The sequence below is a fragment of the Colius striatus genome, chromosome 10 (genome assembly GCF_028858725.1).
Source record: "Colius striatus isolate bColStr4 chromosome 10, bColStr4.1.hap1, whole genome shotgun sequence".
NCBI classification, from domain to species: Eukaryota; Metazoa; Chordata; class Aves; order Coliiformes; family Coliidae; genus Colius; species Colius striatus.
Genome location: NC_084768.1, coordinates 29412757 through 29437480, shown reverse-complemented (window position 1 = coordinate 29437480; position 24724 = coordinate 29412757). Strand labels below are relative to the sequence as shown.

Sequence of the window (24724 nt, the reverse complement as noted above, 5' to 3'; positions counted from 1 at the left end):
TGCCCCCACAGCCCCGCCTCTGCCCCCACAGCCCCGCCTCAGCCCCCACAGCCCCGCCTCAGCCCCCACAGCCCCGCCTCAGCCCCCACAGCCCCGTTTCTGCCCCCACAGCCCCGCCTCTGCCCCCACAGCCCCGCCTCAGCTCCCACAGCCCCGCCTCAGCCCCCACAGCCCCGCCTCGGCTCCCACAGCCCCGCCTCTGCCCCCACAGCCCCGCCTCTGCCCCCACAGCCCCGCCTCAGCCCCCACAGCCCCGCCTCTGCCCCCACAGCCCCGCCTCAGCCCCCACAGCCCCGCCTCAGCCCCCACAGCCCCGCTTCTGCCCCCACAGCCCCGCCTCTGCCCCCACAGCCCCGCTTCTGCCCCACAGCCCCGCTTCTGCCCCCACAGCCCCGCTTCTGCCCCCACAGCCCCGCCTCTGCCCCCACAGCCCCGCCTCTGCCCCCACAGCCCCGCCTCAGCCCCCACAGCCCCGCCTCTGCCCCCACAGCCCCGCCTCAGCCCCCACAGCCCCGCCTCAGCTCCCACAGCCCCGCCTCTGCCCTCACAGCCCCGCCTCAGCCCCCACAGCCCCGCTTCTGCCCCCACAGCCCCGCCTCAGCCCCCACAGCCCCGCTTCTGCCCCCACAGCCCCGCTTCTGCCCCCACAGCCCCGCTTCTGCCCCCACAGCCCCGCCTCTGCCCTCACAGCCCCGCTTCTGCCCCCACAGCCCCGCTTCTGCCCCCACAGCCCCGCCTCAGCCCCCACAGCCCCGCTTCTGCCCCCACAGCCCCGCCTCTGCCCCCACAGCCCCGCCTCTGCCCCCACAGCCCCGCCTCAGCCCCCACAGCCCTGCCTCAGCTCCCACAGCCTTGCTTCTGCCCTCACAGCCCCGCCTCAGCCCCCACAGCCCCGCTTCTGCCCCCACAGCCCCGCCTCTGCCCCCACAGCCCCGCTTCTGCCCCCACAGCCCCGCCTCTGTCTCCACAGTGCAGGCCCGCACCAGGGACAGGGAGGGAGGGAAAGTAGCACCCAACAGGCACAGCCCCATCTGCAGAGAGCTTGAAGCCCACTGGGCAAGTCCTGCTGTTGCTGGGAGCCACAGCCCCTGCTGACTGCAGGGAGAGGAACCTGTGTTTAGCCATGCCCGAGCCATAGGACTCCCTGCCCCAGCCCCATGAGGAGGCCAAGCCTGAGCCCTGCCCGAGGAGAAGGGAGAGCACACAACACATTACACTTGAACATGAGGAGAAACTTGTTTGCTGTTGGGGTGAGGGAGCCCTGGCCCAGGCTGCCCAGGGAGGGTGTGGAGGCTCCTGCTCTGGAGGTTTCCAAACCCACCTGGACACGTTCCTGTGTGACCTGATGGGAGGGGAACCTGCTTTAGGAGGAGAGTGGACTGGGTGAGCTCTGGAGGTCCCTTCCAGCCCCCATCATTCTGTGATTCTGAAAGGAGGACCTTTAGTTTCAGAGAAGGGAAACAGGGCCTTGGGACCAGAGATGCCAAGGAATGGGCAGCACAGAGGGGAGGGGTGGCTTTTTCCAAAGCAGGGGAAGGGGAGTGAGCTGCTTTCCCTAGAAGCCAATCTTTTTCCCCTCACGTTAAAAGGAGCAGGGAAAGGGCAGCACTGTGGAGGAAGAGGATGTTTGTGTTCAACCCTGACCTGCCACTGCAGTCTCAAGGGCTAAGTCATGCTGTACCCTCTTATTCCTCTCCTGCATCCAGCCCCCGCTGCTGGGACTGGTATGTTGGCATGGCCCAGAGGCTGAGGCTAGAGATGTGTCCATACAGGGCTCATTTTGGCCAAGGAGAAGCAGATTTCCTAGATTCACAACCGTTCATTCCTATGCTAGATAAGGAAGGAAGGGGGAGAAGAGAGGAGGGAGTCAGCGGGGATGAGACAAACCTCCCCTGAGTGGCTCCCCCCCATGCAGGCTGGGGGCTGCCAGCTCTCCTCCTGCCTTCCTGCTACCCTTCCCTTCCCACAAGCAATAAATAAATAAGTTAGTGTAGTGTAGACCCCCATGCTCAGTTCACAGTGAGAAAATGAAGGGGAAGAGCCCCTGTAACCACAGAGAAAGGGCTGAGCAGCAAATCCTCCACCCCAAGGGCAAGGCAAAGCATGGACTCCCTGCCTGAGGCTCGGGTACCTGGGCAGAGAATAGAGCTCCTGCTGCATGGAGGAGAGGGGAATACTGAGAGAGGGGACCAGGGCTGCCCCTAGAACAGGGGAAACATTAGTACCAAGGGGCTGAGGGCAGGAGGTGGCCCTGGGGTCTTTCCTAAGGCATGGGAGGGAGGACAAGGATGAGGACTGTACCAGGAGAGCCACACTGCCCCTTGTCGGTCAGCTCACAGCTTCCCTGCTAGATGTGTACCAGGGTGAGGATGGAGGAAAACAAAACCCCCTCTGCCTTCAGCAGAAGCTGGGGGTAGCCAGCCCGGGTAGAGGGAGAGACAAGGTACAGTAGCACAGGCAAGGGCCACACCAGGGCACAGCACCTCTTGTTCCAGAGGAGCCCAGTCCATCCTGCCCCTGCTCCCAGCTCGCTCTGCAAGGCACTTTCACCCCCTCTCCCAGGACTTGGAGGACAGGGCTGTTCCCCACAGACAAGGAGGGGTGAGGACAGGCCGAGCTGCAGCACACAGCCCATTTCCCTTCCAGCTACAGTCATCCCCAGAACTGCAGAGGAAGGGGCCCAGGCCCACCCTGGTGCTGGGTACAGTGTGTCCCCAGTGTGTCCACAGCAGCTCCTCCAGCATCCCCTTGACGTAGGAGGCAGCTGCTCCATGGTTGCAGCCCAAGCAGGGAGCCAGCGTGGGAGATGTCCAACCCAGCACAGCCTCCTCCCGGGGGATCCGTGGTGCAGGAGATGGAAGAGATGGTAGAAGATCTCCTTCCTCACCACTGTGTGGTGAATATGAAGCCAGCCAGGCAAGAGTTAATAAATAGCACCCAGCTGGCAGGCTGCAGCACTTGCATCCCAGCACACTGCCTTCTCAGGACTCGGGGGACAAAAAGGGGAGCAGAGGTGTTTCTCAAAGACCCCTCCAGCCCCGCGTTGGGCATCTCCTTCTTCTAGCCCTGCCCAGCCAGGGGGCAAAAGGAGCAGCGTTAGTAAAGAGTCTGTGTTAAAAAACCCAGCAGTTCCTGCGGTGAGGGTGGCACGTGTGCAGGGAGCGACCCTGGCCCGGGCGAGGAACACCACAAGAGGGGGCTGGAGGGAGCCCGAGCTCTCGTTTTGCAGCCTGCCAGGGGAAGCCGCGGCCGTGGCCAGGGCCGGAGCTGCTGCCCGCGGTCTCCGCAGCGCGGGGGGCTCGGTCCCCTCCCCGGTCCCCTGTGCTTCTCGGCTGCCCAGCTCACGTCTGCTCTGCCGCAGCCGCCGGCACTGCCGCCCCCTCCTCCTTGGCGGGGGGCTCCATGAAGATGGGTGTCACCGAGGAGGGCTTCTTGGACCTGTGGGTGAGAGGCAGAGGTGGTAGCCCTCTCCTCCTCAGGCCCCCCCGCCTTGGCCTTCTTGGCATCATCCCCACCCGTCAGAGCATTCTCCAGCCCTGGCACGGCCACGAGTGGGTGATGCAGTGTGCTGTGCCTTGAGGAGGGGGGTGCTCAGAGTACTCACGAGTAGGGGGAGGCAGGGACCCCCACCACCAGGAAGTGGTTCTTCTTGCGGAACAGTCGCCACAGGCCCTTGTGGTTCCCACGGACATCCAGGTCCCAGATGTGGAGGCACTGGGATGTGGGGGAGGGAGGGAGAGGTATCAGAACCTGGGGACAGACACCAGGGCCAGGCCTCCCCTGGCAAGGGAAGAGCCATCACCCCTGCCCCCACCAGGACACAGCAGAGAGGACTGTGCTTGGGGTGGCACAGGGCAGCACCCCACCAGCCACCTGCAGACGGAGGAGAGGGGGAAGACACTGCCATCTCTGCCCCTGGACAGGGTGTTTGACCATCACCTCCTCTGCTTCCTTCTCTGGAAGCTACCAGAGAAGCTCGAGCCCTGGGGTCCCACATGGAGTGATCCTGAAGCTTATCTTCACTGAGCCAAGCATCTGCCCTAGCTGACCCAGTACCCTCTCTAAACACCAAGAGCTTTACCATCACCCAAGGACAGTGAGTATCCATTTGCTGAGCTGTATCTATGCCATGAGCAAACCCCAAACCAACAGCCAGATGTTTCCCAGAGACACTGGGATCAGAGCAGGGTGAGGATGGGCCACATCAGGGACCTCACCTTGGCAAGTTGAGTCCAGGTGGTGAAATCTGCTTCCTGCTCCATCTTGATGAACATGACGTAGACCTTGCCCTCAGTGTCAGGCACGAAGGAGTCCTCACAGGGGTTCTTGCTGTGGTCCAAGACCTCAGCCTCACTGTAGAAGCCGAAGAGGGAGTAAGCAAGGCCCTCACCTCCTCCCTGTTACCACTGTAGAGTGCTTCAGCCAGGCAAGCAGAGTCTGAAGCTGCCTTTTCTCCACCCTTCCTCCTGCCCTGGCTGGTTCACCCTGTGCTATGCCAGTCTTCCTGCAGGCACTTACCCCAGGAGCCGATGGATTTCAGTCTCGTATGCATCCTTCCTCAAGCTGTTGGAGGAGAGGAGAACAGAGCTCAGGGAAGAGTCAGACAGCAGGAAACAGCCCAAGATGATCCATATTTAAGACTGCCTCAGTGTAATGCAAAAAGGCAGGAATGGAGAACAGGAGCATATGCATCCTAGTGGATGTGGCAGTGACAACATGACCCTCCAGCCTGTCACAGCATAGCTGAACCCAGCCTCCCCAAAACCACTGCCAGGATTCCCCAGCAGAGACCAGTGTGCTGGGGCTGAAGATATGGCTGCTGTTCTACAAGGATGGGGGACAACCCCAGCACAAAGGGCAGGTGAAGCAACTGTTTCATTGCTCATTCTGACCAACCAGCACTCACCTCTCCACATTTTTAAGCTGGACATTCGGAACAGTGTTGAACTTGTGCTTCTTGAAATAGGCTTCCTGGGGAGAGGAGAGAGGGGAGGAAAACAGGGCTCAGTCAGGAGCCAGCAGTAAGTGGAGGTCACCTCAAGCATTCCCACCAGCTGGAGGGGTGGCTGAGGCAGAGCTCAGCCCCAGGACAGGCCCTGGGGGCTGAGGAGAGGCGACTCACGTGGAAGTAGCCGTTCATGTTGAGCCCCACGATGCCGAAGTGGTAGGAGCGCGAGATGTCGGGGATGATGCACTCCCGGCCCTTGCGCTGCTCCGGCATCCGCATCCACATGTCCCAGTCCCACAGCTGCGGGGCAAAACACACACTCACACTCCAATTTGGAAACCCGGTTTGGCAGCATGGCCAGACAGGGACCTTTCTGGCTGCCCACATCAGCACTAGGCAGCTGCTTTGATCCCAGCCAGCTCTGTGGTTGCTTACATAGTCCTCCAGTTACTGTCTGTCCCAAATCCATTCTGCTGGGGCATTAGGGAGAGCCAGAGCTCCCCCAGGAGCTGTCCCCACAGGGACTGGGTGATGATCAGTGACTGCTGATGGGGGTGCAGAAGACAGGTTTCCTCTGGGGTACTAACCTTCTCAGGGGTTGGCCACTTTGGCTCCAGCTCATCCTTGTAGAGGCTCTTCCGCAGCACCCAGCCCAGGCCTGGCATGGTCTCCACACGGTACAGGAGTGAGGGGTCCTCAGCTGTGTGCTCATAGCCCTGGGGCATTACAGGGAGCATTCAGCACCCTGAATGCACTCCCACCCAAGTGCAAAAGGAGGCATCTTGCTCCATTGAGGATCTCAGCTCTGGGAGCAGGACAAAGACTCAGGGAAGCACAGAGCAGGGACAGGTGATTTGCAGGGAACACTTCAGAGTAGCCCAGGGCTGAGGAGACAGACCCACTGAGGACGATAGTGACAGGGACAGAGCTTTGAAGACAGAACTTGTGTCTCAGCCTGACATGGGGATGACACAGGGCAGAGGTGCCCCTGTTCCACCACCCTCCCCTGACCCACCTGGTCGTTCCAAGCCGAGATGCAGTACAGGCTCTCATCCTCCTCCAGAAGGTGTATTGACTGGCTCAGGAAGCTGAGGAAAGATTTGCACCGTCCCTGCTCAAACATCATTTCTCCACACAAGTCAAGGCAAATTCTCCACCAATGGACAAGCCTCTACTCCAGCTGCTGGGACTGTTTAACCCATCTCTTGAGCTGAGATAGCTGATTGCTGGTGTGAGGTCAGGAGAGGAGCACCCAAACAAGCTAAGCTGCATCTTACCATGGGGAAGGGACAAAATTGTCCCCTGCTCCGTTAGTCTTTCCTCCTTAAAAAGAAACCAGAGCCCTGTTAGACACTGTCTATCTTGCCATGGGGCTGCCCCAACTGTGTACAGAATGGATCAGTGCCCCAAAAAGCAAACCAGGAAGAGATCCAGACCCCAAAGTCACCTTGCACTGTGTGCCAGGACAGTGGGCTTCAAACTCTCTGCAGGCAGAGCTCAGTTATGGCTGTTGCCTGCGGTGAGCTACAGCATGGCAAGGATCTCCTGAGCACCCAGAGAGCTTCTAAGAAACGTCCCCTGCAAACAGGGACTCACAGCTTTACCTGAAGAAGTCAACAGAAATGTCAAGGTCTTCCTCCAGAACCACAGCAAATTTAGCATCCTGTAGGGCAAAGAGGACATCAGAAGGATGAAGAGGAACAGGACAGAGCAGAGACACCAAGCAGCGTGTTCTGCCTGTGCTGTTCCCTGCCCCAGAGGACTGATTCCAACTCCTGAGAGCTGGGGGTCACAGGTACCACTGTCCCAGGGAAACCCTGCTGTGTGTTGCTGCCAGAGGCTGCAGGCAGGCAGGGCTCAGGCAGGGGGCTCACTCACCGGGAACAGGTTGAAGGTTGCAGTCAAACTGGCTTTGTAGTGCTGCAAGACAAGACAGACCATTGCCTGTGTTAGCATCAACTTGGCCTGAGTGCAGGGCTAAGCTTGCCTCCCTCCTAGCCCAGGTCTTGGCAAGTAACTCTCCCAGGATCAGGGACAGGTCTCTCACCTGGGAAACTCTGGCATTTTTAATGCTGATGGGAGTGTGCTGGATTCCTGAGAGGCCAAACAGCTCCACCACATCCATCGGCTCCTGCAACGGAAAGGTACACAGCTCATCAAATGTGTGGGCTTCTCCTCACCCTCTGCCAGTGCCAGCTCCCTGGGACAACAACAATATACCTGTGGCATCCCCTGCACATGGCTGTCCTCCTAGGGGCACGTGAGGCATCAAAATGATGTTGTGCTGTAGATCCCACAGCAAGGAACCCACCAACCTTCTTGACCCTTCGGCCCTTAAGCAGCACCCTAAGTTTCTGTTAGCCCTGCTAGTTTGCAGACCCAAAGTTGTACCCAGGACTATCTGAGAGGCTCCAAATTCCCAGTGCCCCATTGACACTGCAGAAAGAAAACAGGTATAGCCAGGAATATCTACTATCTGTGTCATGGCAAGGTCACAATGAACTTAGTTTTCTGTCACAGCTGCCAAGAAAGGGACCTCTCTGACATCTACATTGGGGTCAGAGGTAATTGTTTGGGCTGACAGATCTCTGCCCCAAGAAGGCCTCACCAACGTCCTCTCCATCCCATTACTGTCCATCCCACCTCCTAGCCACAAAAGAGAGCAGAAGCTCCCACTGTACCACCCGTTCCCCCTCTTCCTGGTACCCACCATGGCAGCACAAGCATCCATGCTGCTCCAGTTGCCATGGCAACAGATGCTGCTATCTTTAACCACTCTGATGTGCTGCAGTAAGAGCTTGCATAAACAAACCAGCTGCCCCAGCCCCACAACCTAATAGTGGTGGGAGAGGCCTGTGAGGGGATGAGCCTGTTCCCTTCCCCACCTCCATTCACAAGGCAACCAGACAATATCTTGGGGGCTGCTGCACAGATGAGTGCCAGCAAGCTCTTGGGAACTACTGAGGTGCCCCATGCCTGTCCCAGAGCACATCCCACTGCCAAAGCTTTATAAGGCTGAGCTGAAGGGAAGCTCTTTGCACTCTTGAGGGTCAGTTATCCTCTACCTGGCTTCAGCTTTCATAAGTCTTATGGAACAGCCTGTTTTGGGTTTCTTCACCTCTTACTGAGAATGGAGCTGGACTGGCTTGTTCTGCTTCACATGAGAGGGTTGCACAGGCAGTGTTACACCCAGACGCTGCCCCAAGGGCTGGCAATGTTCCACCAAGTGAGAAAAGGGGATGGGGAGAGCCCAGGATGACCGACTTGTTTCTGCACACCAGCCTCTTTTTGACATGCAGATGTCAACCTTGGGCTTTGGGAAAGGCCAAGGCAGCTTTATCCATGGCTAAGCTGACTGACTTGGTGTAGCAGTGGGTGAGGAGCAGTGTGACCCATAGCAGAGGAAGGGTGAAGGGGCTCAGAGCCTGCCACCACCAAAGACTGGCTCTGCACCACATCCCCTTGGCTATGGGAGCAAGGCTCTGTCTACAGTGACCTTTGGGAGTGCTCTCACCTCGTAGTAACCATCGATAAAGACCGTGATCATCTGCGGGTTGACGCCTTGAGCCGACAGCAAAGAGCGCAGCATCCTGGGGAGAGAGGGAGAGGCTTGAGCACAGCACAGCCCCCCTTGGCCCTTCCTGGCAGAGGGGCAGGGATCCCCTGGGGCTGGGGAAAGTGTGCCTGGTTAGGGACCAGGGCATGCTACCCCTGGGCTCCTCCCTTCCCCATGGCCAAGGGCTCTGGGAGCTCCCATGCATCCCCAGGAAGAGGCTGGATGCTGCCAGGACAGGGGAGGGTCTGGGCCAGGCCTGTTGTGTGGCAGAGAGCAGAGGCTGTGTCCCCTGGCAGTGCTTACCTGTACAGGTAGTTAGGGCGGTTCCCTGCAATAACAGCCACGGGCACATCAAAGACTTTATTGTCTTTGAGCTGGAAGAGAACAATGTATGTGAGTGGGGCTGGGGGAGGCCATGCCAACCAACATGGTGCCATGGTTCTATGCCACCCAGAGCAGCAACCAAGCAGTAGGGCTGCAGATTCTTACCCCTTGGCTCAGGACTACACCAACCAACCAGGCCTCAGCACTGCTGGAGACCCAGCCAGCTTCCAAATCCCAACATCCAGAGACCTTTGCCAAGGACAACCTAAAGGCTGTGACAGTTGCTCTGTCCCCAAACACTGCTTACAATGATGCCCCTTGAGCCACAGGAACCTGGTAGCTCAGAGCAAAGAAACTCTCCTTCCCCAGCACAAACTGACCACTGATGTCCCTTACCTTTGTCAGGGTGATGACGGCCTAGAGGCCGTTTGCTTCAGGACAGAGCTCTACATCTGAGCTGCAAACACACCTGGTCCAGCCCAGCCCTCCCTCCTGGAGCCTTCCCTGAACACTCTGCCCCTGCACTCACGGGATCAGGGTTGAACTCGATGGGTGTGGGGTCTTTGCAGCTGCAGACACTGCCATAACCTTCTACTTTGCTGCAGAACCTCTTGCGGCGGCGGTTCAGCTCTGTGTCGGGCCAGTGGCACTCGGCATCTGCAGGCACCACAGGAAGAAATCAGACTGCTCAGCCCCACAGCCTCGAGAGAAACCAGTCTGCTCATCCCCACAGCCTCAAGAGAAACCAGACTGCTCACCCCCACAGCCTCAGCCTGGAAGCTCCAGGCCTCACTGCCACATGCACGGCTCTCCCTGGGCCCAGCCACCACCAGCCCAGCCCTCAGCACTGTGAAGGAACAACGCTTCTGCATGACAGATGCACAACCCAGGAGCCATTCAGAAGCCATCCCCACCATATGGCCTCTCTGAGCAGCAATGGACCATGTTCATGGCCAATAGTCAGAAAAGACCAGACCAGGGGTGGTATGGAGAGGTGATAAGTGGGCAAACTATATCCCCCTTTCCCCATCCTCTCAACAGCCATGCCTGGAATTGCCATAGAAGCAGGATGAAGAGAGGCTGGCCCCATTTTAAAAACTACCCTCCCTATCTCAAACAGCTTTGACTCAAACCCACCAAAAGCAGCAGACAGACATCTCCCAAAGATACCTGGCACTGCAGAGTGGATCATACTTCCTACCTTCCACAGATGTCAGGTGAACTTCTGTCTTCAGGAGTACAGGGTCACCCCACGTTGAGAGGGCAGGAGACTTGGCATGCTTCTCCCCATACACTTCCCCTGGAGCAGAAACATAGGCTCAGGACTGTGTGGAAGGGCTCATCCCCCTCAAGCCAAGGCTTGACCAGGGGCTGTAGCTCAGAGGACAGCTTGGCACCTTTCCTCATTGGCCTTTAGGAAGCTGCTGAAGAGACATGCTCTGCCTCCAACCCTTCCCCTCCCCCCTCAGGAATGGAGATGTTCCTCTCTGTGACTTATTCCCTGCTCACAGTGTGCTGGGGACAGGCTGGGTTTGTCTTCACCTGGCTTCTCTCAAAATAAAAAAGGAGCCAGAAACCCCCTTCCAGCCTGTGCAAGACTCACCTCCCTTCTTCCCCACAAATGTCCACATGTCTCTCCAGCTCAGGAATGGTGCAACTTGGCTCCCAAGGCTCTTCAGGACATTCTTGGCTGTGTCCTTGAGATGAAAGGAGCCTTCATCCTGGCACAAAACACAAACCCTGGAGCTGAGGACTGCCTCTTGATATAGACAAGGAAAGTTTCCCATGAATACCAAAGAGGTGCAGGGCCCAGTTGAGACAGAAATCTTCAAGAGTAGGTTCCTAAGGTCTCTGTGCCTCTAAACCTGCTGGTGGCTCCATCAGGACCCACAGGGAGGTCAGATTTGTTGCAGACACCTCTTTCCTTGGGACCAAGTTGCTCTCAGGCAGGGCCATGAGTTCAACAACACTTAACACAGCTAAAGCTGACACCTTGAAGCAGTACAGTGTTGCTCACACAGCTGCCCAGAGCCAGCACAGTCCAGTTTTGCTCTCCTGCCTTGCTGGGCACACAGCAGTATCTGTAGTGACAAGAGGGAGCAAGAGGACATGGAAGGTGATCCAGGCAGGGAGGGACAGCCTAGTGGGGATGTGATATTTAGTTCTGGGAAAGTCTGATGACACTCAGGAGGTGACTGCCCAAAAGAGCTTTAGGGTGTCCTGACTCAAAGTGACTTTTTCTTTTGATGCTAAGGCCACATACCTTAATGGTGAAGATCAGGATCCGGCCCCGGGCAATCATGTTGAGGAAAAGCACCATGGCTTCATCTTCATGGGGAGAATAGGTGTCAAAGACTCTCTTGGCCATCACATGACCCTGTTGGTATTCAAACATCAGATGCATCTTCAATGCTATATGGTCAGGACACACAGAATTACAGCAACCTGTCCCGGAAGCCTCAGTCCCAATGAGTTACTTTTCTGGCATGCCAGGGAGTTAATCCCCTGAGCAAGCTCATTCCTCAAGCCTCCATACAAAAGGAATGCACTGAGATCCATGGGGAAGCACTACCTGACCTCACAACTGCCTTCCTGCCTGTTCCTCGAGGGCAGCTCAGCAAGCATGACAAAAACACTGTGGGACACCATGTTATGCTCTGGAAACACTGTAGGGACACTGAGACACCATGTTGTGCTCTAGAAACTACAGATAAACAAGCACTTGAGGACTTCCCTCCTGGCTGCCCTCCCTCTGCCACATGCACCCAACAGTTGAAGGACAAACACTGCCCAGGAAGACAGACAAATGCAGACACACGGGGATATGTTACCGTCGCCTGATTTAAGACGATGACGTGGATCCCTCTTCCCTGCTCCCGAGCCTCATCTTCCAGGACCTGCAAGTGCAGAAGCAATGACAACCACACAACAAAACCTCTTATTCCTTGCCCATTCAGCACAGCAGAGCCCCCAAACAAGAGGCAAGTCTCTCTCCCGTGACATTTTGGCTTTGCTTATGGCAGTGACAGACACCAAAGCGCAAGACAATGCAGCACGGCACCCCTAGAGCCCTGTAGGCAGGAGGGAGATCCACTCCTGACCTTCTTGTCAGCCATCAAAGTGCCCTCACCAACCCCTGCTGGAGGCTTCACTCAGCCCCATCCATGTTGTGCTCCCAGGGACACTGTGTCAGCCCCTCTCACTTACCGTTGTCCCATCCACAGCCACGTAGACCTTCGACCGGCTGGAGTACACCTCGACATCCAAGACTTTCTTGTTGCTGACAGGGTGCCTAGGGACCTCCACATTCAGCACCTCATCATCTACAGGGGAGAAATGTCCAGTCTTAACCAGCTGAGGCACCTCTGGCTCATCCCTGCTCAGTGCTAGCCCAGATAAGCCCCTAGAAGGTCATGCCCACCAGGTATCCCAGCCCTAGGTCAGAATCTACAGGAACGGCAGGTAAAGGAAATCCAAAATGGCAACAGGTCTGGTCCCAGCTAACACCACACAGACCTCTGCAGCTAAATGTGCTGAAGCCTTGAGCAGACAGACCAGGAATGGGAATAGCCTTTTGTATGCATTTTTGTTCAACTCCCATGCACAGACCTATCTTACAAAATCACAGGATCTTCAGGGTTGGAAGGGATCTTGAAAAATCATCCAGTCCAACCCCCCTGCCAGAGCAAGCACAACTTGAGTAGGTCACAGAGGAACTCATCCAGGTGGATTCTCAATGTCTCCAGAGAAGGAGACTCCACAACCCATCTGGGAAGCCTGTTCCAGTGCTCCCTCACCTGAACAGTGAAGAAGTTTGTCCTTGTGTTTCTTTGGAACCTCTTAGGTGGGTCATAAGTTTGCCCTGACTTAAAGAAATTACTCCCTCCCTCCAGTTTCCTTGCTTTCAAAGAAAAGCAAGATGCTGCCCCTCACCATAGTCCTGTGCAGACTCCTCTTCTTCCTCATAAGCAGCTCTCCTGGTGTCCAAGATCAGCTTGATGTTCACAATTACAGTCACAAGCAGGAAGAGGACAGCACCTGTCTGCAATACAGGATGCTTTGCATGAGTAACTTGTAAATAACAACCCAAAGACCAACTCATCTCCTTGGCAGAGGCTGCAGGATACCTAAAGGAGATTTTTGTAAGGGACCATCTTTGTAAGGGACCTGTCGTTTCCCCTGTTTTATTCTGGGGAAAGGCAAAGACACAACAAATACAGGTGACTGAGTTTTAGTGTGAAATGCTTTTGTCAGCTGGAGAGCACTGACTTCTTGACACGTGAGAATTAACCCACTTACAAGGTATCCCTCCTCCCAGATCTGTGAGCACAGTCCTGCTCAATTATTGCATCAAGGTTGAGTGTCTTTGCAGGCAGAGTTTGGCAATTCAGAGTTACAGCTCCCATAGCAGCCTTAACTTGTGCCTCTCCTGCAGCATCGCTATTGTCATCTCTCCCTCTACAACGTGGGTATTCAGAGGGAGGGGAGATGCTGTGTGACTAAAGGGAAGAAGCTGGGGTCTGACTTCAGGAAAGCACACAGAGATCAGCCTGTAGCCTTACTATCTGCAGCAAACTTCCAAGTCAACCTGGGTGGATGCTGGGAAATCTGTGGGAACCCCCAGAGTGAGCATCACCATTGTCCATGGCCTCGCTGCTCCCAGACCAAGAGGAGGGAGAAAAGGCTACAACATTTCTAGAAGCATCTGTATTTACTCAAACACATCTTGCTTCTGTCTTCCTCAATTTCCAGTCTTTTTCCTGGTATTTGGCCAGACAGTAATGCAGAAACTACTCCACAATAAAAAGACCTTCTCTGAGACTGAGTCAAAAGCATCCCATGATAGGAAATAACTCACCTACAGGTGTAAGTGGCAAGAGTACATCTGGCCATGGCAAAGAACATGGTCTTAGAGCAGCAATGCTGGCTGGGGATGCAGGATTGAAAGACAAGACCTCAGCTGAAACAATTTAACTTTACTTGACCCAGGGAGCTCTGTAACCCAGGGCCCAGATGCTTGTTCATGGTGGAAAGGTGACAGCAGCATGTGGCTCTGCGTGAGGACAAAGTCCCTGCACAGTAGCTAGTGGGAAGCTCAAAAGCTGCCCCAGACAGTCATGCAGCAAGAAAGGCTTTGTCATTGGATTTAAGACACAAAGCTCTGAGCAGCTAACATCCCTGAAGTTACATCACTGCAGGGCTCCAGCAGCAGCCCCTATGGCAGGAGGGTTGTCCAGCTCACAGCAGAGCCACCACAGAAGCCCAAATCCGCCTGCTGTGCACTGCCAAGAGACGCATCCTGTGGCCCAAAAGCTCTGCCCCTTGGCCCAGACATACTTTGGATGTACTGGACGGTTTGCAGTTTCAGCCACACAAGCTCAGGGTCCAGCTGAGCTACCCTTCCTGAAGCACTCCAAGACTCAGCTTGGAGATGTCACAGCAAAAAAAGGGAGAGGAGGGAAGAGGTTGGTGGAAGCTGCTCATAGCCTGGTCTCCCCACAAGAGCATGCTGAGACAAGTCTTTGGTGGTTTGGAGACTCTTCCCTTGTCCCTCAATGCCCCAACGGTTTGCTTCCTAAAAGTCTGTGCCTTTTTCAGGTCTAGGACCCTTGATTCTCTGAGGCCTGGTATGGGGTTGAGGTCACACACAGGTTTGCCCTTGGTGAGAGGCACTAAAAGGGTCCCTGCCCCACCTGGAGGAATGTGCTACTGCTATCTCTGCCGAGCAGCCAAACAGGTTCAAGAAGGAACCAGCAATAAGACAACATGATGATACAGATATCACTATGGCACTTGGGTTTGTTGATTTGCTGTTGACTCAGGAGTATGAGCCTCTTTCAGGACTTGTGCACAGAAAGCTTTTAATAGGTAAGAGCAGAGCCTTGGGGTCATGGCAAGGAGCAGGCTATGCAAGGCCACCTTACCAACCTGCCCAGACCTTCCACCTCAGTGCTGGAGACATGAGGAGCAGGCCTGGTGACCAAAGCAAACAAAGCAGCACTAAAGACCAGCAGCTGGGTCTAGCAAGGCTGGCTCAGAGCTGCTGATAGAGGCCCAGCTGCAGTGGACCTGGCTACTCCATACTTGCTGCTCTTGTTTACATATTTGAAGCCAGATTTTCATCTATGCTTTACGCTACAGCTGAGCCATGAGAAAGAGAGATGAGAGCAGACAGGCTCTAGCCTGTTGCCCCAGCATCATGAGCCATGCCTACCTGAATGATCAAGCCACAAGCACATCAGAGGACACAGGATCAAGTTCTCCTTCCCCAGGGAGCCCTCATGAGCCTTTGCCCTCCAGGACAAAAGCAAAACCCTCCCCTGCTGTCTCCTACAGCAACCAACTGTCAGGTTTCACAAGCTCTGCTCATCTCAGGAACACCCCCTTTTCTGCAGCTCATTGCCATGGGGCCAAACCCTTCCTGTCCTTACATCCCCAGACACCCCCCAGATGCTGGTACCATCGAGGATTAGTCGTTTTACAGCACAAGCAGACAGGCCTGTAGCTTTCCCAGACACCATCTGCCTCTGGGGCACGAGATCCTGTTAAGTCAGCCCTCTTTCCTCCGTCCACCTGTTGTGTCTTACACCAGGCCTGGTTTGCAAACCAATGGGGCAAGGATAGTTTTCTACTGCAGGCTGAGCCCCACTGCACTCAGCTGGTGTCCAGAACCAGGAGGGGAGGAATTGGTCCAGTTTCTAGATTAAAGCTTCCCAAGGATACTTGGATAATTTTATCTCCTGCCATAGCCACCCAACAGGTCCACCTGCAGCTGAATAAGCTGTTGGACATAGACTCACAGAACGGTGGGGGTTGGAAGGGACCTCTAGAGCTCATCCAGACCAACCTCCTGCTAAACTTCCCCTCCATCAGGTCACAAAGGAACGTGTCCAGGTGAGTTTGGAAACCTCCAGAGAAGGAGCCTCCATACCCTCCCTGGGCAGCCTGGGCTCCCTCACCCCAACAGCAAACAAGTTTCTCCTTACGTTGAAGTGGAACTTGAGTGTTCCAGCTCAAGTCCATTATCCCCCAGCCCTGTCACTGGGCACTACAGAAAAAAGTGTCACGCCATCCTCCTGACATCCACCCTTTAGGTCAATGAGGTTCTCCCTCAGTCTTCTCTAGGCTGAAAAACCCCAGCTCACACAGCCTTTGCTCATAAGGAAGATGCTCCAGTCCCCTGATCATCTTGGTGGCCCTGCACTGGCCTCTCTCCAGCAGTTCCCCGTCCCTCTTGAGCTGAGGAGCCCAGAACTGCACACAAGACTCCAGATGAGGCCTCACAGGGCAGAGTAGAGGGGAAGCAGAACCTCCCTTGACCTGCTGCCCACACTCTTCTTAATGAACCCCAAGATGCCATTGGCCTCCTTGCTCACGAGGGCACATTGCTGGCTCATGGTGGATCCTTCCATGCATGAGCATAAAGGCACTGAAGACAGCTTTTTGGGGGACAACCTATGCTTCCACAGCATGTAAGGTCACCCAGACTATGAGCAGGCCCACTTCCATTCATGCAGCTGCTCCACAAGCTCAGAAATCCTGAAGCTTATCCTTCCTAATCTGTGCAGGCTGGTGGGTGACTCACCTGGCACAGCTTCCGCAGCGCACGCTGGTTCATCAGCTTGTACTTCCAGGCAAGGTACCAGCTCCGCTTCTTGTGGGGCTTGGTGGCAGGGTTGGGGTTCCACTCGTCCATAGTCACGGGGGCAGCTGCCTGGGGAGGGGGTCAGGACGCGTGCTGCTCCGCTCTTGAGTCCATCGGGGTTCCCTGCCAGGATGGGACAGCCACAGGGTGAGGGAGCCGAGCACCTTCAAGCTCTCTCCCCAGCAGAGGCAGGTCCCGGCAGGAGCAGTGGCCACGAATGGCACTCATGTACCACCAATAAAACCCCCACGGAGCCTCCTCGCCTGCAGGGAGTGAGCCAGAAGGCCAGACTTTGTTAGAGGACTGTAAGTAGAGCAATAGGAAACCCTTGGACTGCGGGACCAGTGAGGACCCCTCAGTGAGGCTGCTGCAGCACGGTGGGCACACTCTCAGCCTCTGGAAAAGTGGCCAAGAGGCAGAAGCCGGTGAAGGAGCCGGCACCGGCCTCATCTGCCCGCGAGGTGCCGGGTGGGGAGAGGCACCATCAGCCATCCCTGGCAGCGGGCTGCAGCAGCCGAGGCAGGACCACAGCTGGCTGGTCCGGCTGGAGACGGCGGCAGGCCGAGGCCGGGCTCCCCACACAGCCCGCCGGGCCTGGGGTGGGATGCAGAGGCCCGGCAGAGCCAGGGGCCGACACGAAGCGGTGCGGGAAGCCCACGGCAGCCGCCCGGAGGGCACCAAGAGGCCGCGGGGAAGAGCGACGGGACCCCGGCGCTGCCGGAGGCAGGAGGGCGGGCACCGCAGAGGGACCCGGGCACCGGGGTAGGGGGTCGCGGAAGGGACCAGGCGCTTTGAGCAGGCCAAGGACGGAGACGACCGAGGAGCGGCGGCCCGCGCGGAGCTGCGGCGGCGGTGGGAGCGCGGGGCCGGGCCGTGCGGCAGCCGGGGAGGTGCGGGGCGGCCCGGAGCGAGCGTGCCGGCCGCGCTACTCACGGTGTGCGCGGGGAGGCCGGACTGGTAGCGGGCCCGGGCCGGTAACGAGGCCAGCAGCGGCGAGCGCTGTGTCGGTGCCGCCACCCCCAGCAGCAGCGGGGCCGCGCCGCTTCCGGCGCCGCAGAGAGGGGCCGGCGCCGCCCCCCGGCCGCGCCCCGCCCCCGGCGCCGCTCCGCGCTGCCGGCGGACCTCGCTGCTGCGCCCGCACCCCTCCCGACCCGCGGCCGGGGGCGGGCCCGGGGCGGGCCCGGGGCTCGGGCCGGGTGACAGCGCGGCCGCCGCCGCCGCCGCCGCCGCCCCCCCCCCCCCGACCCGCATGGAGGGCGGCGGAGAGACGCTGCCCGCCGATCTGCGGGAGCTGGCCGGCAAGGTGGGACGGCGCCCGCCCGCCGGGCTGCTGAGGGGGCTGCGGGCCGAGGCCGCCCCTGCGCCGCCGGTACCGCCCGCGCCGGCCCGCGACTGCCGCTCGCCCTTCGCCGATCGCCTCCGGGCGCTCCGCCTGGAGCTGGTGAGTGCCGCGGCGCCGGGGGCAGCGCAGAGCCCGACCCCGCTCCCCGGTTAACCGCATCTCCCCGGGTGCCTGCCTGCCTTCCCCCCGCTAGCAGCCCCCGGTACTGCCCCGCGCCACGCCTGCCTTTCGGGAACCTGCATTTCTTCCCCGCGCGGGTTAACACCCCGCAACTCATAACCCCCCGTGTCTTTCTCCGCTCTCCGGCCCACGCAGCATCCAGCCCCCACGCCGGGCTTGCACGGACCCCTCCGTCCTGCCCCGCTCACTCCACGCACCCCTCAGGCGCTGACTCGGTGCGGGGAACCGGGATGTGCCGGGGATCAGGGCAGGGAGGACCTTCGCCAAGGACACGGTGGCGGGTCGTCTCCCCCACGGGTGTCACCGGAGGGACAAGGCACATGCATCGCCGGGAGCTTTCCCGCCGTTCGCTTCGTGCTGGGGCTGCTCCGCTGGCTAGTAAAGGGCTGTGCTCCGCTGGCAGCCTTTCCCTGGCAGCGTGGGAGTGCCGCCGGCAGCTTTCTCGCCTCCCTTTTTTCGTGGAGGGAGCAAATACCGGCGATGCCTGCGCCTCCGGGAAACGTGGTGAGATTGGGCAATGGGTTCAAGTGCGGCTGCTGGGGGAAGGGACTCTCCCACGCACACCCTGGTGGGAACCGGCATCGTTTCCATCGGGAAACGGGCTAAATATGCCGGCATCCCTGCCTACCTCCCGGGGGGTCGGGGACCCACCCAGCCTGGCCCCTCTGCACCTGCGCTTTGGCCAAATTCATATTCCCCGTCGGTGTAAAAGCTTTCATCCTCCCTCCGTGCTGGCTTCCAGGCTGCACTCTGACCGGAGGAGAAAGGTCTGCGGGCCCTGGGTTGCTCAGAGGAGGAAGAGGAGGAGGAGGAAGAAGCAGCGGTGGTTTTTGCCCTGCCCAGGTGTGGGCAGGGTCAGCCCATGCTCTGCAAAGCCTGGCTTTGGCTGCAGGGTAACCTCAGCTCAGAAAGGTTTTTTCTTTCTCACCTCTGGCTCCACTCGCTGGCTGGTGAAGAAGCAGGGACAACAGGTCAGCAGCGTGGGAACGGCACCCAGCTGCCCAAAACCCAGCACAGGGCTCCTCTCATCTCCCCATCCCCATGAAGAGGAACCCAAATCTGACCCTTGTCCCCAGTAAAGACCAGTAAACCCAGTGCTCAGAGGAGTGGCTGGCCTGGGGATGAGCAGTGAGAGGAGAGGGCGGCAAATTCCCACCCTCACTTGGTCCAAGGAGGATGTTTCATCCCTGGTGCATTCAGGTTTCTTGTGCAGGGGGAGGGGAGCAAGACTGTAGCCCCCAAAGGGGTTGCTCTCCCCGCTCTGCCTGTGCCTAGAGAGGATGAGGATGAGTATGATGTGTGCTGTGGGGCTGCTGTTGGCACGGGGTGTGTGTGGTGTGCATCGGCAGGCACACAAAGAGGAGCTGGCCCTGGGTCTCCTCCAGTGCCAACCTTGGTTTGCTGGAGAGGGGTGCAAAGGGAGGGAGTTAAGCTGACCTGAAACCACAGCAAGTCAACATCTGACTCTTTCCAGCAAACTGTATGGAAAGTGGGGAGTGTTTTCCCACCCTCTACTCTTGGGGTGGCTCCCCTGGAACCTCCAACAGCCATAGTTGCATGAGGCTGAGACAAACGGGGACACCTCCCCCTCATCAGGACTTTCCAGCCTCCCTCCTCCCACATCTTCTCCCTGCCAAGGCCAGATGCTTTAGCAGTGTGTGCAGAAAAGTCCATTGTAGGCAATTTTTGAAATAACTTGCCTAGAAAGGAAGTTTCTGCACTTGGAAGCTGGCTCCTGCCCCAATCCGGGCACACTGCTGCTCTTTGGTTATTTAAATCCAGCTTGAAGAACGTGAGGAGGGGATGGGGGGGTTGCTGTCAGGTCTCTACAAGTCTTAACCCCCTTTTTTCTCTGTGTGTGTGTGTGTGTGTTTGTCCTCTGGACTGTGAGGTGTCACGTGCTGAAACCCTGGCTGGATTTTTCCCAGGCTCCTTCCTCGGATGCTTTTGTTGCTGTGGGACCGGAGATGGGGGTCTCCAGAGACCGTCGGGGTCACCCGTGGGCGGGAGGGTGACCCTGAGGGTACCAGATGCCGGGGAGTGGGTGCTGTGCTTGGAAATAATCCCGGGGCACGGCGTGGGTATCGCTCAGAGCTTGCTACTGCTGGGGACAGGGTGTGTTTGTAGCACGTCCGTGGGCACCCGCAGCTCCCAGGCTGCCTGGACCTGTCCTGCACTGGGTTTCTCTCCCTCCCCCTGCCATTGCCTTATTCCCTTTCCTGGCAAAATATTTGTGTCCGGCGCAGGGGAAATCCAGTGGCTTTTGGCGGCCAGTATCACACAGACAGGAATGTCTTGGCAGCACGTGGGGCTTTCCGTTAGGAAAACAGATGTTTCTGCAGCAACTGAGGTTTTGCAGAGTTTCCTTGGGCTTGGAGGGGCAGGAGGCAGTGAGGCGAGTGATGTGATCAGCAGTGCCTGTCCCCTGGCATCGTCTTGCCCTGCTTTGGGAGTGATTTCTCTCTCATGTTGTCACCAGGCTTGGGTCAGACCCTAGAACTGGGGAATTAAATGCGTGAAGGCACCTGGCTGGACTAGCTCAGGGATGTTCAGCCAGACCTGAGCGATGCCCCAGCCTGGTCTTCTCGCCCTGCCAGCAGCCTCCCAGGGCCTGGAGGATGCTCTTGGCTCAGATTTGCACCCAGAGCCTCCAATTCCTTGTTTACCCCATCCCCATAGGAGACAGGGACATAAGTGCCTTGGATTTATTTCTCTGAGGGGGTTGGTGGCCATTGGGGGCCATAAGTTGTTGGTCCTTGATGGTCTTGTCCCCGGGACAAGGGTCCCAGGGATAGTTCCCTGAAGCGTGTTCCCTCACGCTGAGCAGCTCGGGAGACCTGCAGCCACCACGGTGACAGCTCTGCCAGGGTGTGGGCTGGACCTTGGGGTCCCCTTGGTCCCCTCAAACCCCCTGCTCTCCCTGTCTCCCTGCCAGGCCTACCTGCGAGCGGTGGACGTGAAGATCCTGCAGCAGCTGGTGGTGGTGAACGAGGGCATCGAGGCGGTGAAGTGGCTGCTGGAGGAGAGGAGCACGTTGACCAGCCGCTGCAGCAGCCTGGCCAGTAGCCAGTACAGCCTGGTAGAGAGCCAGGAGGCCTCGAGGCGGGGCAGCTGGGACAGCCTGCAGGACCCCAACGACAGGCTGGACAGCATCTCTGTTGGGAGCTACCTGGACACGTTGGCTGATGACATGGATGAGTATTCCCAAAATGCTGCCGAAAGCAGCGGTGTGCCCGCGCCGGGCAGAGCCCTGGGCAGAGCGGAGCAGGACTGGGGCAGGATTGACCCCGAGAAGGGCCTTGCAAAGCAAGAGAAGGGCAGAGCGGAGCACGAGTGGCCCCACGTGGACCTCTCCCCGCCCGGGCTGCCCCAGGATCACCGCTTTGCCAAGGAGCCCAAGGTGGCCAACGGGTATTTGGGCCAGGAGCCCTCCTCTCTGGAGCCAGGCAGAGACAGCAAGTTGCCGTCTGAGGCTGGGGAGAAGCTGGGGAAGGGGAACCCGGGTGGGAAGGCTCGGAAAGCTGAGGCTGACCTCGAGAACTGCAAACTCAACAGCAAACTGCACCTGGAGTACGACGCCCACTGGCGCTGGCTCCAGTCTCAGGACGATGTGACGTTCTTGTAGCCCTTGGCTTCACCTTCCCAGTCCAACTCTCCCAACTGCCCGCTCTGCTTCACCTGTCTCTGCTGGGAAGAGTTGGGGTGGCTGGAGGAGGGGAGGATGGGCTGGCTTGGTGGTGGTGTGCTGCTCCTCTGACCACCCTGTCAGTGCTGGGTGATGCAGCCAGCGGGATGAAGATGCTCTGGGGTGGTGCTTGCAGGGGGCTGGTAACTGCTCTGTTGTCCTTGATGTTGGTGGCAGGGAAGGGTCGGTGGGGAAGCCTAGGACAGTGGGACTCCTGAGACCTCTCCCCTCTAATCCTCAGCCTCCTGTCTGCAAAGTCTGGGGAGCCTTCCCCCAAACCAGTTACTCAGGAGATGCTCCCACACATCCACAGCTTGGTGGCACCAGCCTGCTCAGCTCCAGATGCGGGGCAGGACCATCTGCAGGGCATCCCTGTTAGATGTGCTCATTGTCATCTTCAAGGCCAGTGTCCATCAGGGTAGAGTCCACCTGGGGCACCTGGGGTTTGGTAACAGCACCTGGTGGATTCTAAAGCCCCCTTCCCCATGGGTGAAGCCCTGTCTGGTTTAAACACCTCTGTGAAGCCCATCTGAAACGTGATCAGAGTGGTCAGTGTAGCTGCTCCTGTTGGGCTGGGGAGCCTTTATCCATGCCCTGAGGAGAAAGGATGATGGTGCAGACTGCTCTTCCTGTTGTGATTACAGGAAAAGTGCAAAGCATTGGGTGGGAGATGGACATCCAGTTCTCCTAGATTGTTTCTGGACTGTCTTTTGCCTCGGGAGCAGGTCCTGCAGAAACCTTGGGATGTGGCAGCACCAGCAGCCTGGCAGAGCCTGTGGGGCTCAGACTCAGAAAGGCTTGTGCTCTCCCTGACACAGTGTGGTGGGGGTGATGGCTGGGATTCTCCATCTGTGTGATGAATGGTGCCAGATCTCTGCCTCTTACCAGCATCCAGCACCTTGAGGCGCTTCTGCCAGGGTGGATTTGCAGCGACCCTGCCCTGGAGACATCTTCTCTGTCCTTTTAGCCTTGGCTTCTGCCTGTGCCTTTTGCTGTCCACCCACCATGCCTCCCAGCACACCCCTTGCTGGCTTGTAGAGCATGGCTTGCAGCTGGAGCTATGTGAGAGCTTGGGCAGGACCTGCTGCCTTCACCTGAGCATCCTGCAGCCCCCTGCTTCAAGGAGAGGGGCTCTGCCACAAGCCTGGACAAGCCTGGAGGGTCCTGGCTTCACAGCCCACAGGTGCATCTGTCCCTGGCCAAGTGCTGCGATGGCTTTGCTCAGTGGTGCCATTGTTCTACTGCCTGTGTGGGTCACAGCCTGGCTCTTTCCTTGCTGGGGTGGTGGGAGTGGGGACAACATCTAATGTCAGTGGGAAGCCAAAAGAGAGGGAAGACCTGGCTGTGACTCTAGATGCGAGATGTGAGCTGACTGTGGTTAGGAAGGTGGTTGAGTCCACAACAGGTTCAGCTTTGTATCTCTGAAGCAGCACCTGCAGTAGAAACTGCCCTCCATGCTGACACCCCTGAGCACCCTCCCTTCCCACTGTAGATCCTCACAGCTTCCCTGAATGGACATTAAGAGCAGAACAACGTCCAACATTCCTAGAGACCTGCCTAGGACTTGGGGGAATCCCAGCAGACCTGGGCTGCCCTATGGAAAGATCCCATCTGCCTGTCCCGGAGCAGCTGTGCTTGGCTTGCCAAGTGTGTAGCTTTGCTGCTGCTGCCGAGCCACCACGTCCCCCGAGGCTGCCTGTCCCTTGCTTTCCTTCTAGTCCTGCATGTGATGAATCAGCTGAGGGGCCCTGGGTGGGGGGAGGTAGACAGGGTAAGTCCTCCAGCACTGTTAAAATCATGCTCAACAAAAAGTAGCTGTTGTAATAAATGGTAGCGTTGCTCCCAGCTCACGCTGTCTGTGCTTTGCAGAGCTTATGGGGGTTTCTAAAGGGAGAGGAGAAGCCTAGGGAATGCCCTGGCAGCTCTGAAGGCAGGACAGGTTTAGCCCCAGTCCTGAAACAAGCACAGATCACGTGTCCAGAGATCTGTCCCTTCTCACATCACGGTGGTGCCACATAAAAGCAGCCAAGTACCAGCGCACACCTGCCAGGAGCTGCTGATGAGCCTGCATCTCCAGGAGGTGGGGGCATACTGAGCTCAGCTGAACTATGTCTCCAGCTACAAACAGCAGCTTCACCCTTCCTGCCCCAAATTTGCATTGAAGACCTTTCTAGGTGTTTGCCAGCCCCGTTAGCCGTGCTGGGGGCTCTGCTTGCTTCCCTTGTTCTGCAGCTGCAGCCTTGGCTCCTGTGGCCTCCTCCACCTGAAACACGCAGAGGGATCTGGATGCAGGACAGAGATTTCTGCAGCCCAGTCTGGGCTGGGAGCAGCCACAGCTCTGATTTCAGGCTTTGGGATTTGCTCCTGGGTGGATCCCTTTAAAACCACTGGGGCCAGTGCTGAGCTGAGCCAGATATCAACCTTTCCAAAGCAAACGCAAGCAGCTTATCCAGCCCTGCCATCCCAGCTCCAGCATCCCTTCCTGCCTTGGAAACCACGAGCTCCTGCAGACAGAGAGGTGGATGCTGGAGCCAGCAGCACTCAGCAGGATTTCCCCCTTTTCTTCTGGGCTGAGGTAAAAAACAAAATGAAGAAAAGCTTGGAGACAAAGCTCCCAGCCCATTCGTTTTACAGACTCTGAGCCTGGCAATCAGACAGCTCTGTATTGCTACAGCTGAGCCTTTGCTGGGGCTGCCCTGGCCATGGACTCTTTAGGCCAGCTTACAAGAGCCTAATTTGCCTGTAACTCCCAAATCCCAGCCTCAAGTTTTCCTGCTATCCCCTGGCCTGTGTCCAGGATGCCCAGGTGAGGGGTTGCCCACCTCCAGGCTTTGTCTCAGAGCTCCCCTGGGGAAACACCCTGGGGTCTCTGTCTTGCTGAAAGGTGGATGCAGCAACGCCACCCAGAGCAGCCCTGGTTAGGAAATGGCTCCGAGGGCAGCTCTGCAGCCTGCCTCCTCCTCCCTGCCTGGGTGGGACCAGCCTGCCTGGCTCTGCCTGCTGCTGCCCTTGGGCTGTTCTTGGGCAGTTCAGTGCCGATATCA

At 57.8% G+C, this 24724-nt stretch overlaps 2 protein-coding genes across 3 annotated transcripts; one reads left to right on the top strand and one right to left on the bottom strand.

The window, feature by feature from the left end:
- Positions 1–1217: 1217 nt before the first annotated feature.
- POMGNT1 (protein O-linked mannose N-acetylglucosaminyltransferase 1 (beta 1,2-)) lies at positions 1218–18360 on the bottom strand. 2 transcript variants are annotated; one of them, XM_062003508.1, is made up of 22 exons: positions 18193–18360; positions 16414–16596; positions 12762–12870; positions 12036–12151; positions 11660–11725; positions 11092–11205; positions 10432–10549; positions 10030–10128; positions 9358–9485; positions 8808–8878; positions 8463–8538; positions 6996–7079; positions 6827–6868; positions 6553–6611; positions 5964–6036; positions 5536–5664; positions 5123–5248; positions 4907–4971; positions 4519–4563; positions 4218–4353; positions 3605–3714; positions 1218–3438 (listed from the first exon to the last, which is right to left on the bottom strand). In XM_062003508.1, exons 2-22 carry the CDS (start codon positions 16522–16524, stop codon positions 3342–3344), a joined length of 1974 nt encoding a protein of 657 aa, XP_061859492.1. In that variant the 5' UTR covers positions 16525–16596; positions 18193–18360; the 3' UTR covers positions 1218–3341. The 2 variants fall into 2 exon arrangements, with proteins under 2 accessions (XP_061859492.1, XP_061859491.1); XM_062003507.1 differs by lacking the exon at positions 18193–18360 and adding an exon at positions 17407–17514.
- On the top strand, positions 17693–23680 carry LURAP1 (leucine rich adaptor protein 1). Its single transcript, XM_062003509.1, has 2 exons — positions 17693–17914; positions 20931–23680. Exons 1-2 carry the CDS (start codon positions 17723–17725, stop codon positions 21618–21620), a joined length of 882 nt encoding a protein of 293 aa, XP_061859493.1. The 5' UTR covers positions 17693–17722; the 3' UTR covers positions 21621–23680.
- Positions 23681–24724: the final 1044 nt, after the last annotated feature.

What these genes read in the sequence shown, in the direction of transcription:
- POMGNT1 (XM_062003508.1), bottom strand. Translation starts at nt 16,524, where the DNA reads ATGGACGAGTGGAACCCCAACCCTGCCACCAAGCCCCACAAGAAGCGG. An exon ending in CGCTGCGGAAGCTGTGCCAG is followed by an intron (nt 12,871 to 16,413) that starts GTGAGTCACCCA and finishes CCTGTATTGCAG; the next exon opens with ACAGGTGCTGTCCTCTTCCT. An exon ending in ATTTCTGTTGACTTCTTCAG is followed by an intron (nt 6,037 to 6,552) that starts GTAAAGCTGTGA and finishes ATCTTTCCTCAG; the next exon opens with CTTCCTGAGCCAGTCAATAC.
- LURAP1 (XM_062003509.1), top strand. Translation starts at nt 17,723, where the DNA reads ATGGAGGGCGGCGGAGAGACGCTGCCCGCCGATCTGCGGGAGCTGGCC. An exon ending in GGGCGCTCCGCCTGGAGCTG is followed by an intron (nt 17,915 to 20,930) that starts GTGAGTGCCGCG and finishes TCTCCCTGCCAG; the next exon opens with GCCTACCTGCGAGCGGTGGA.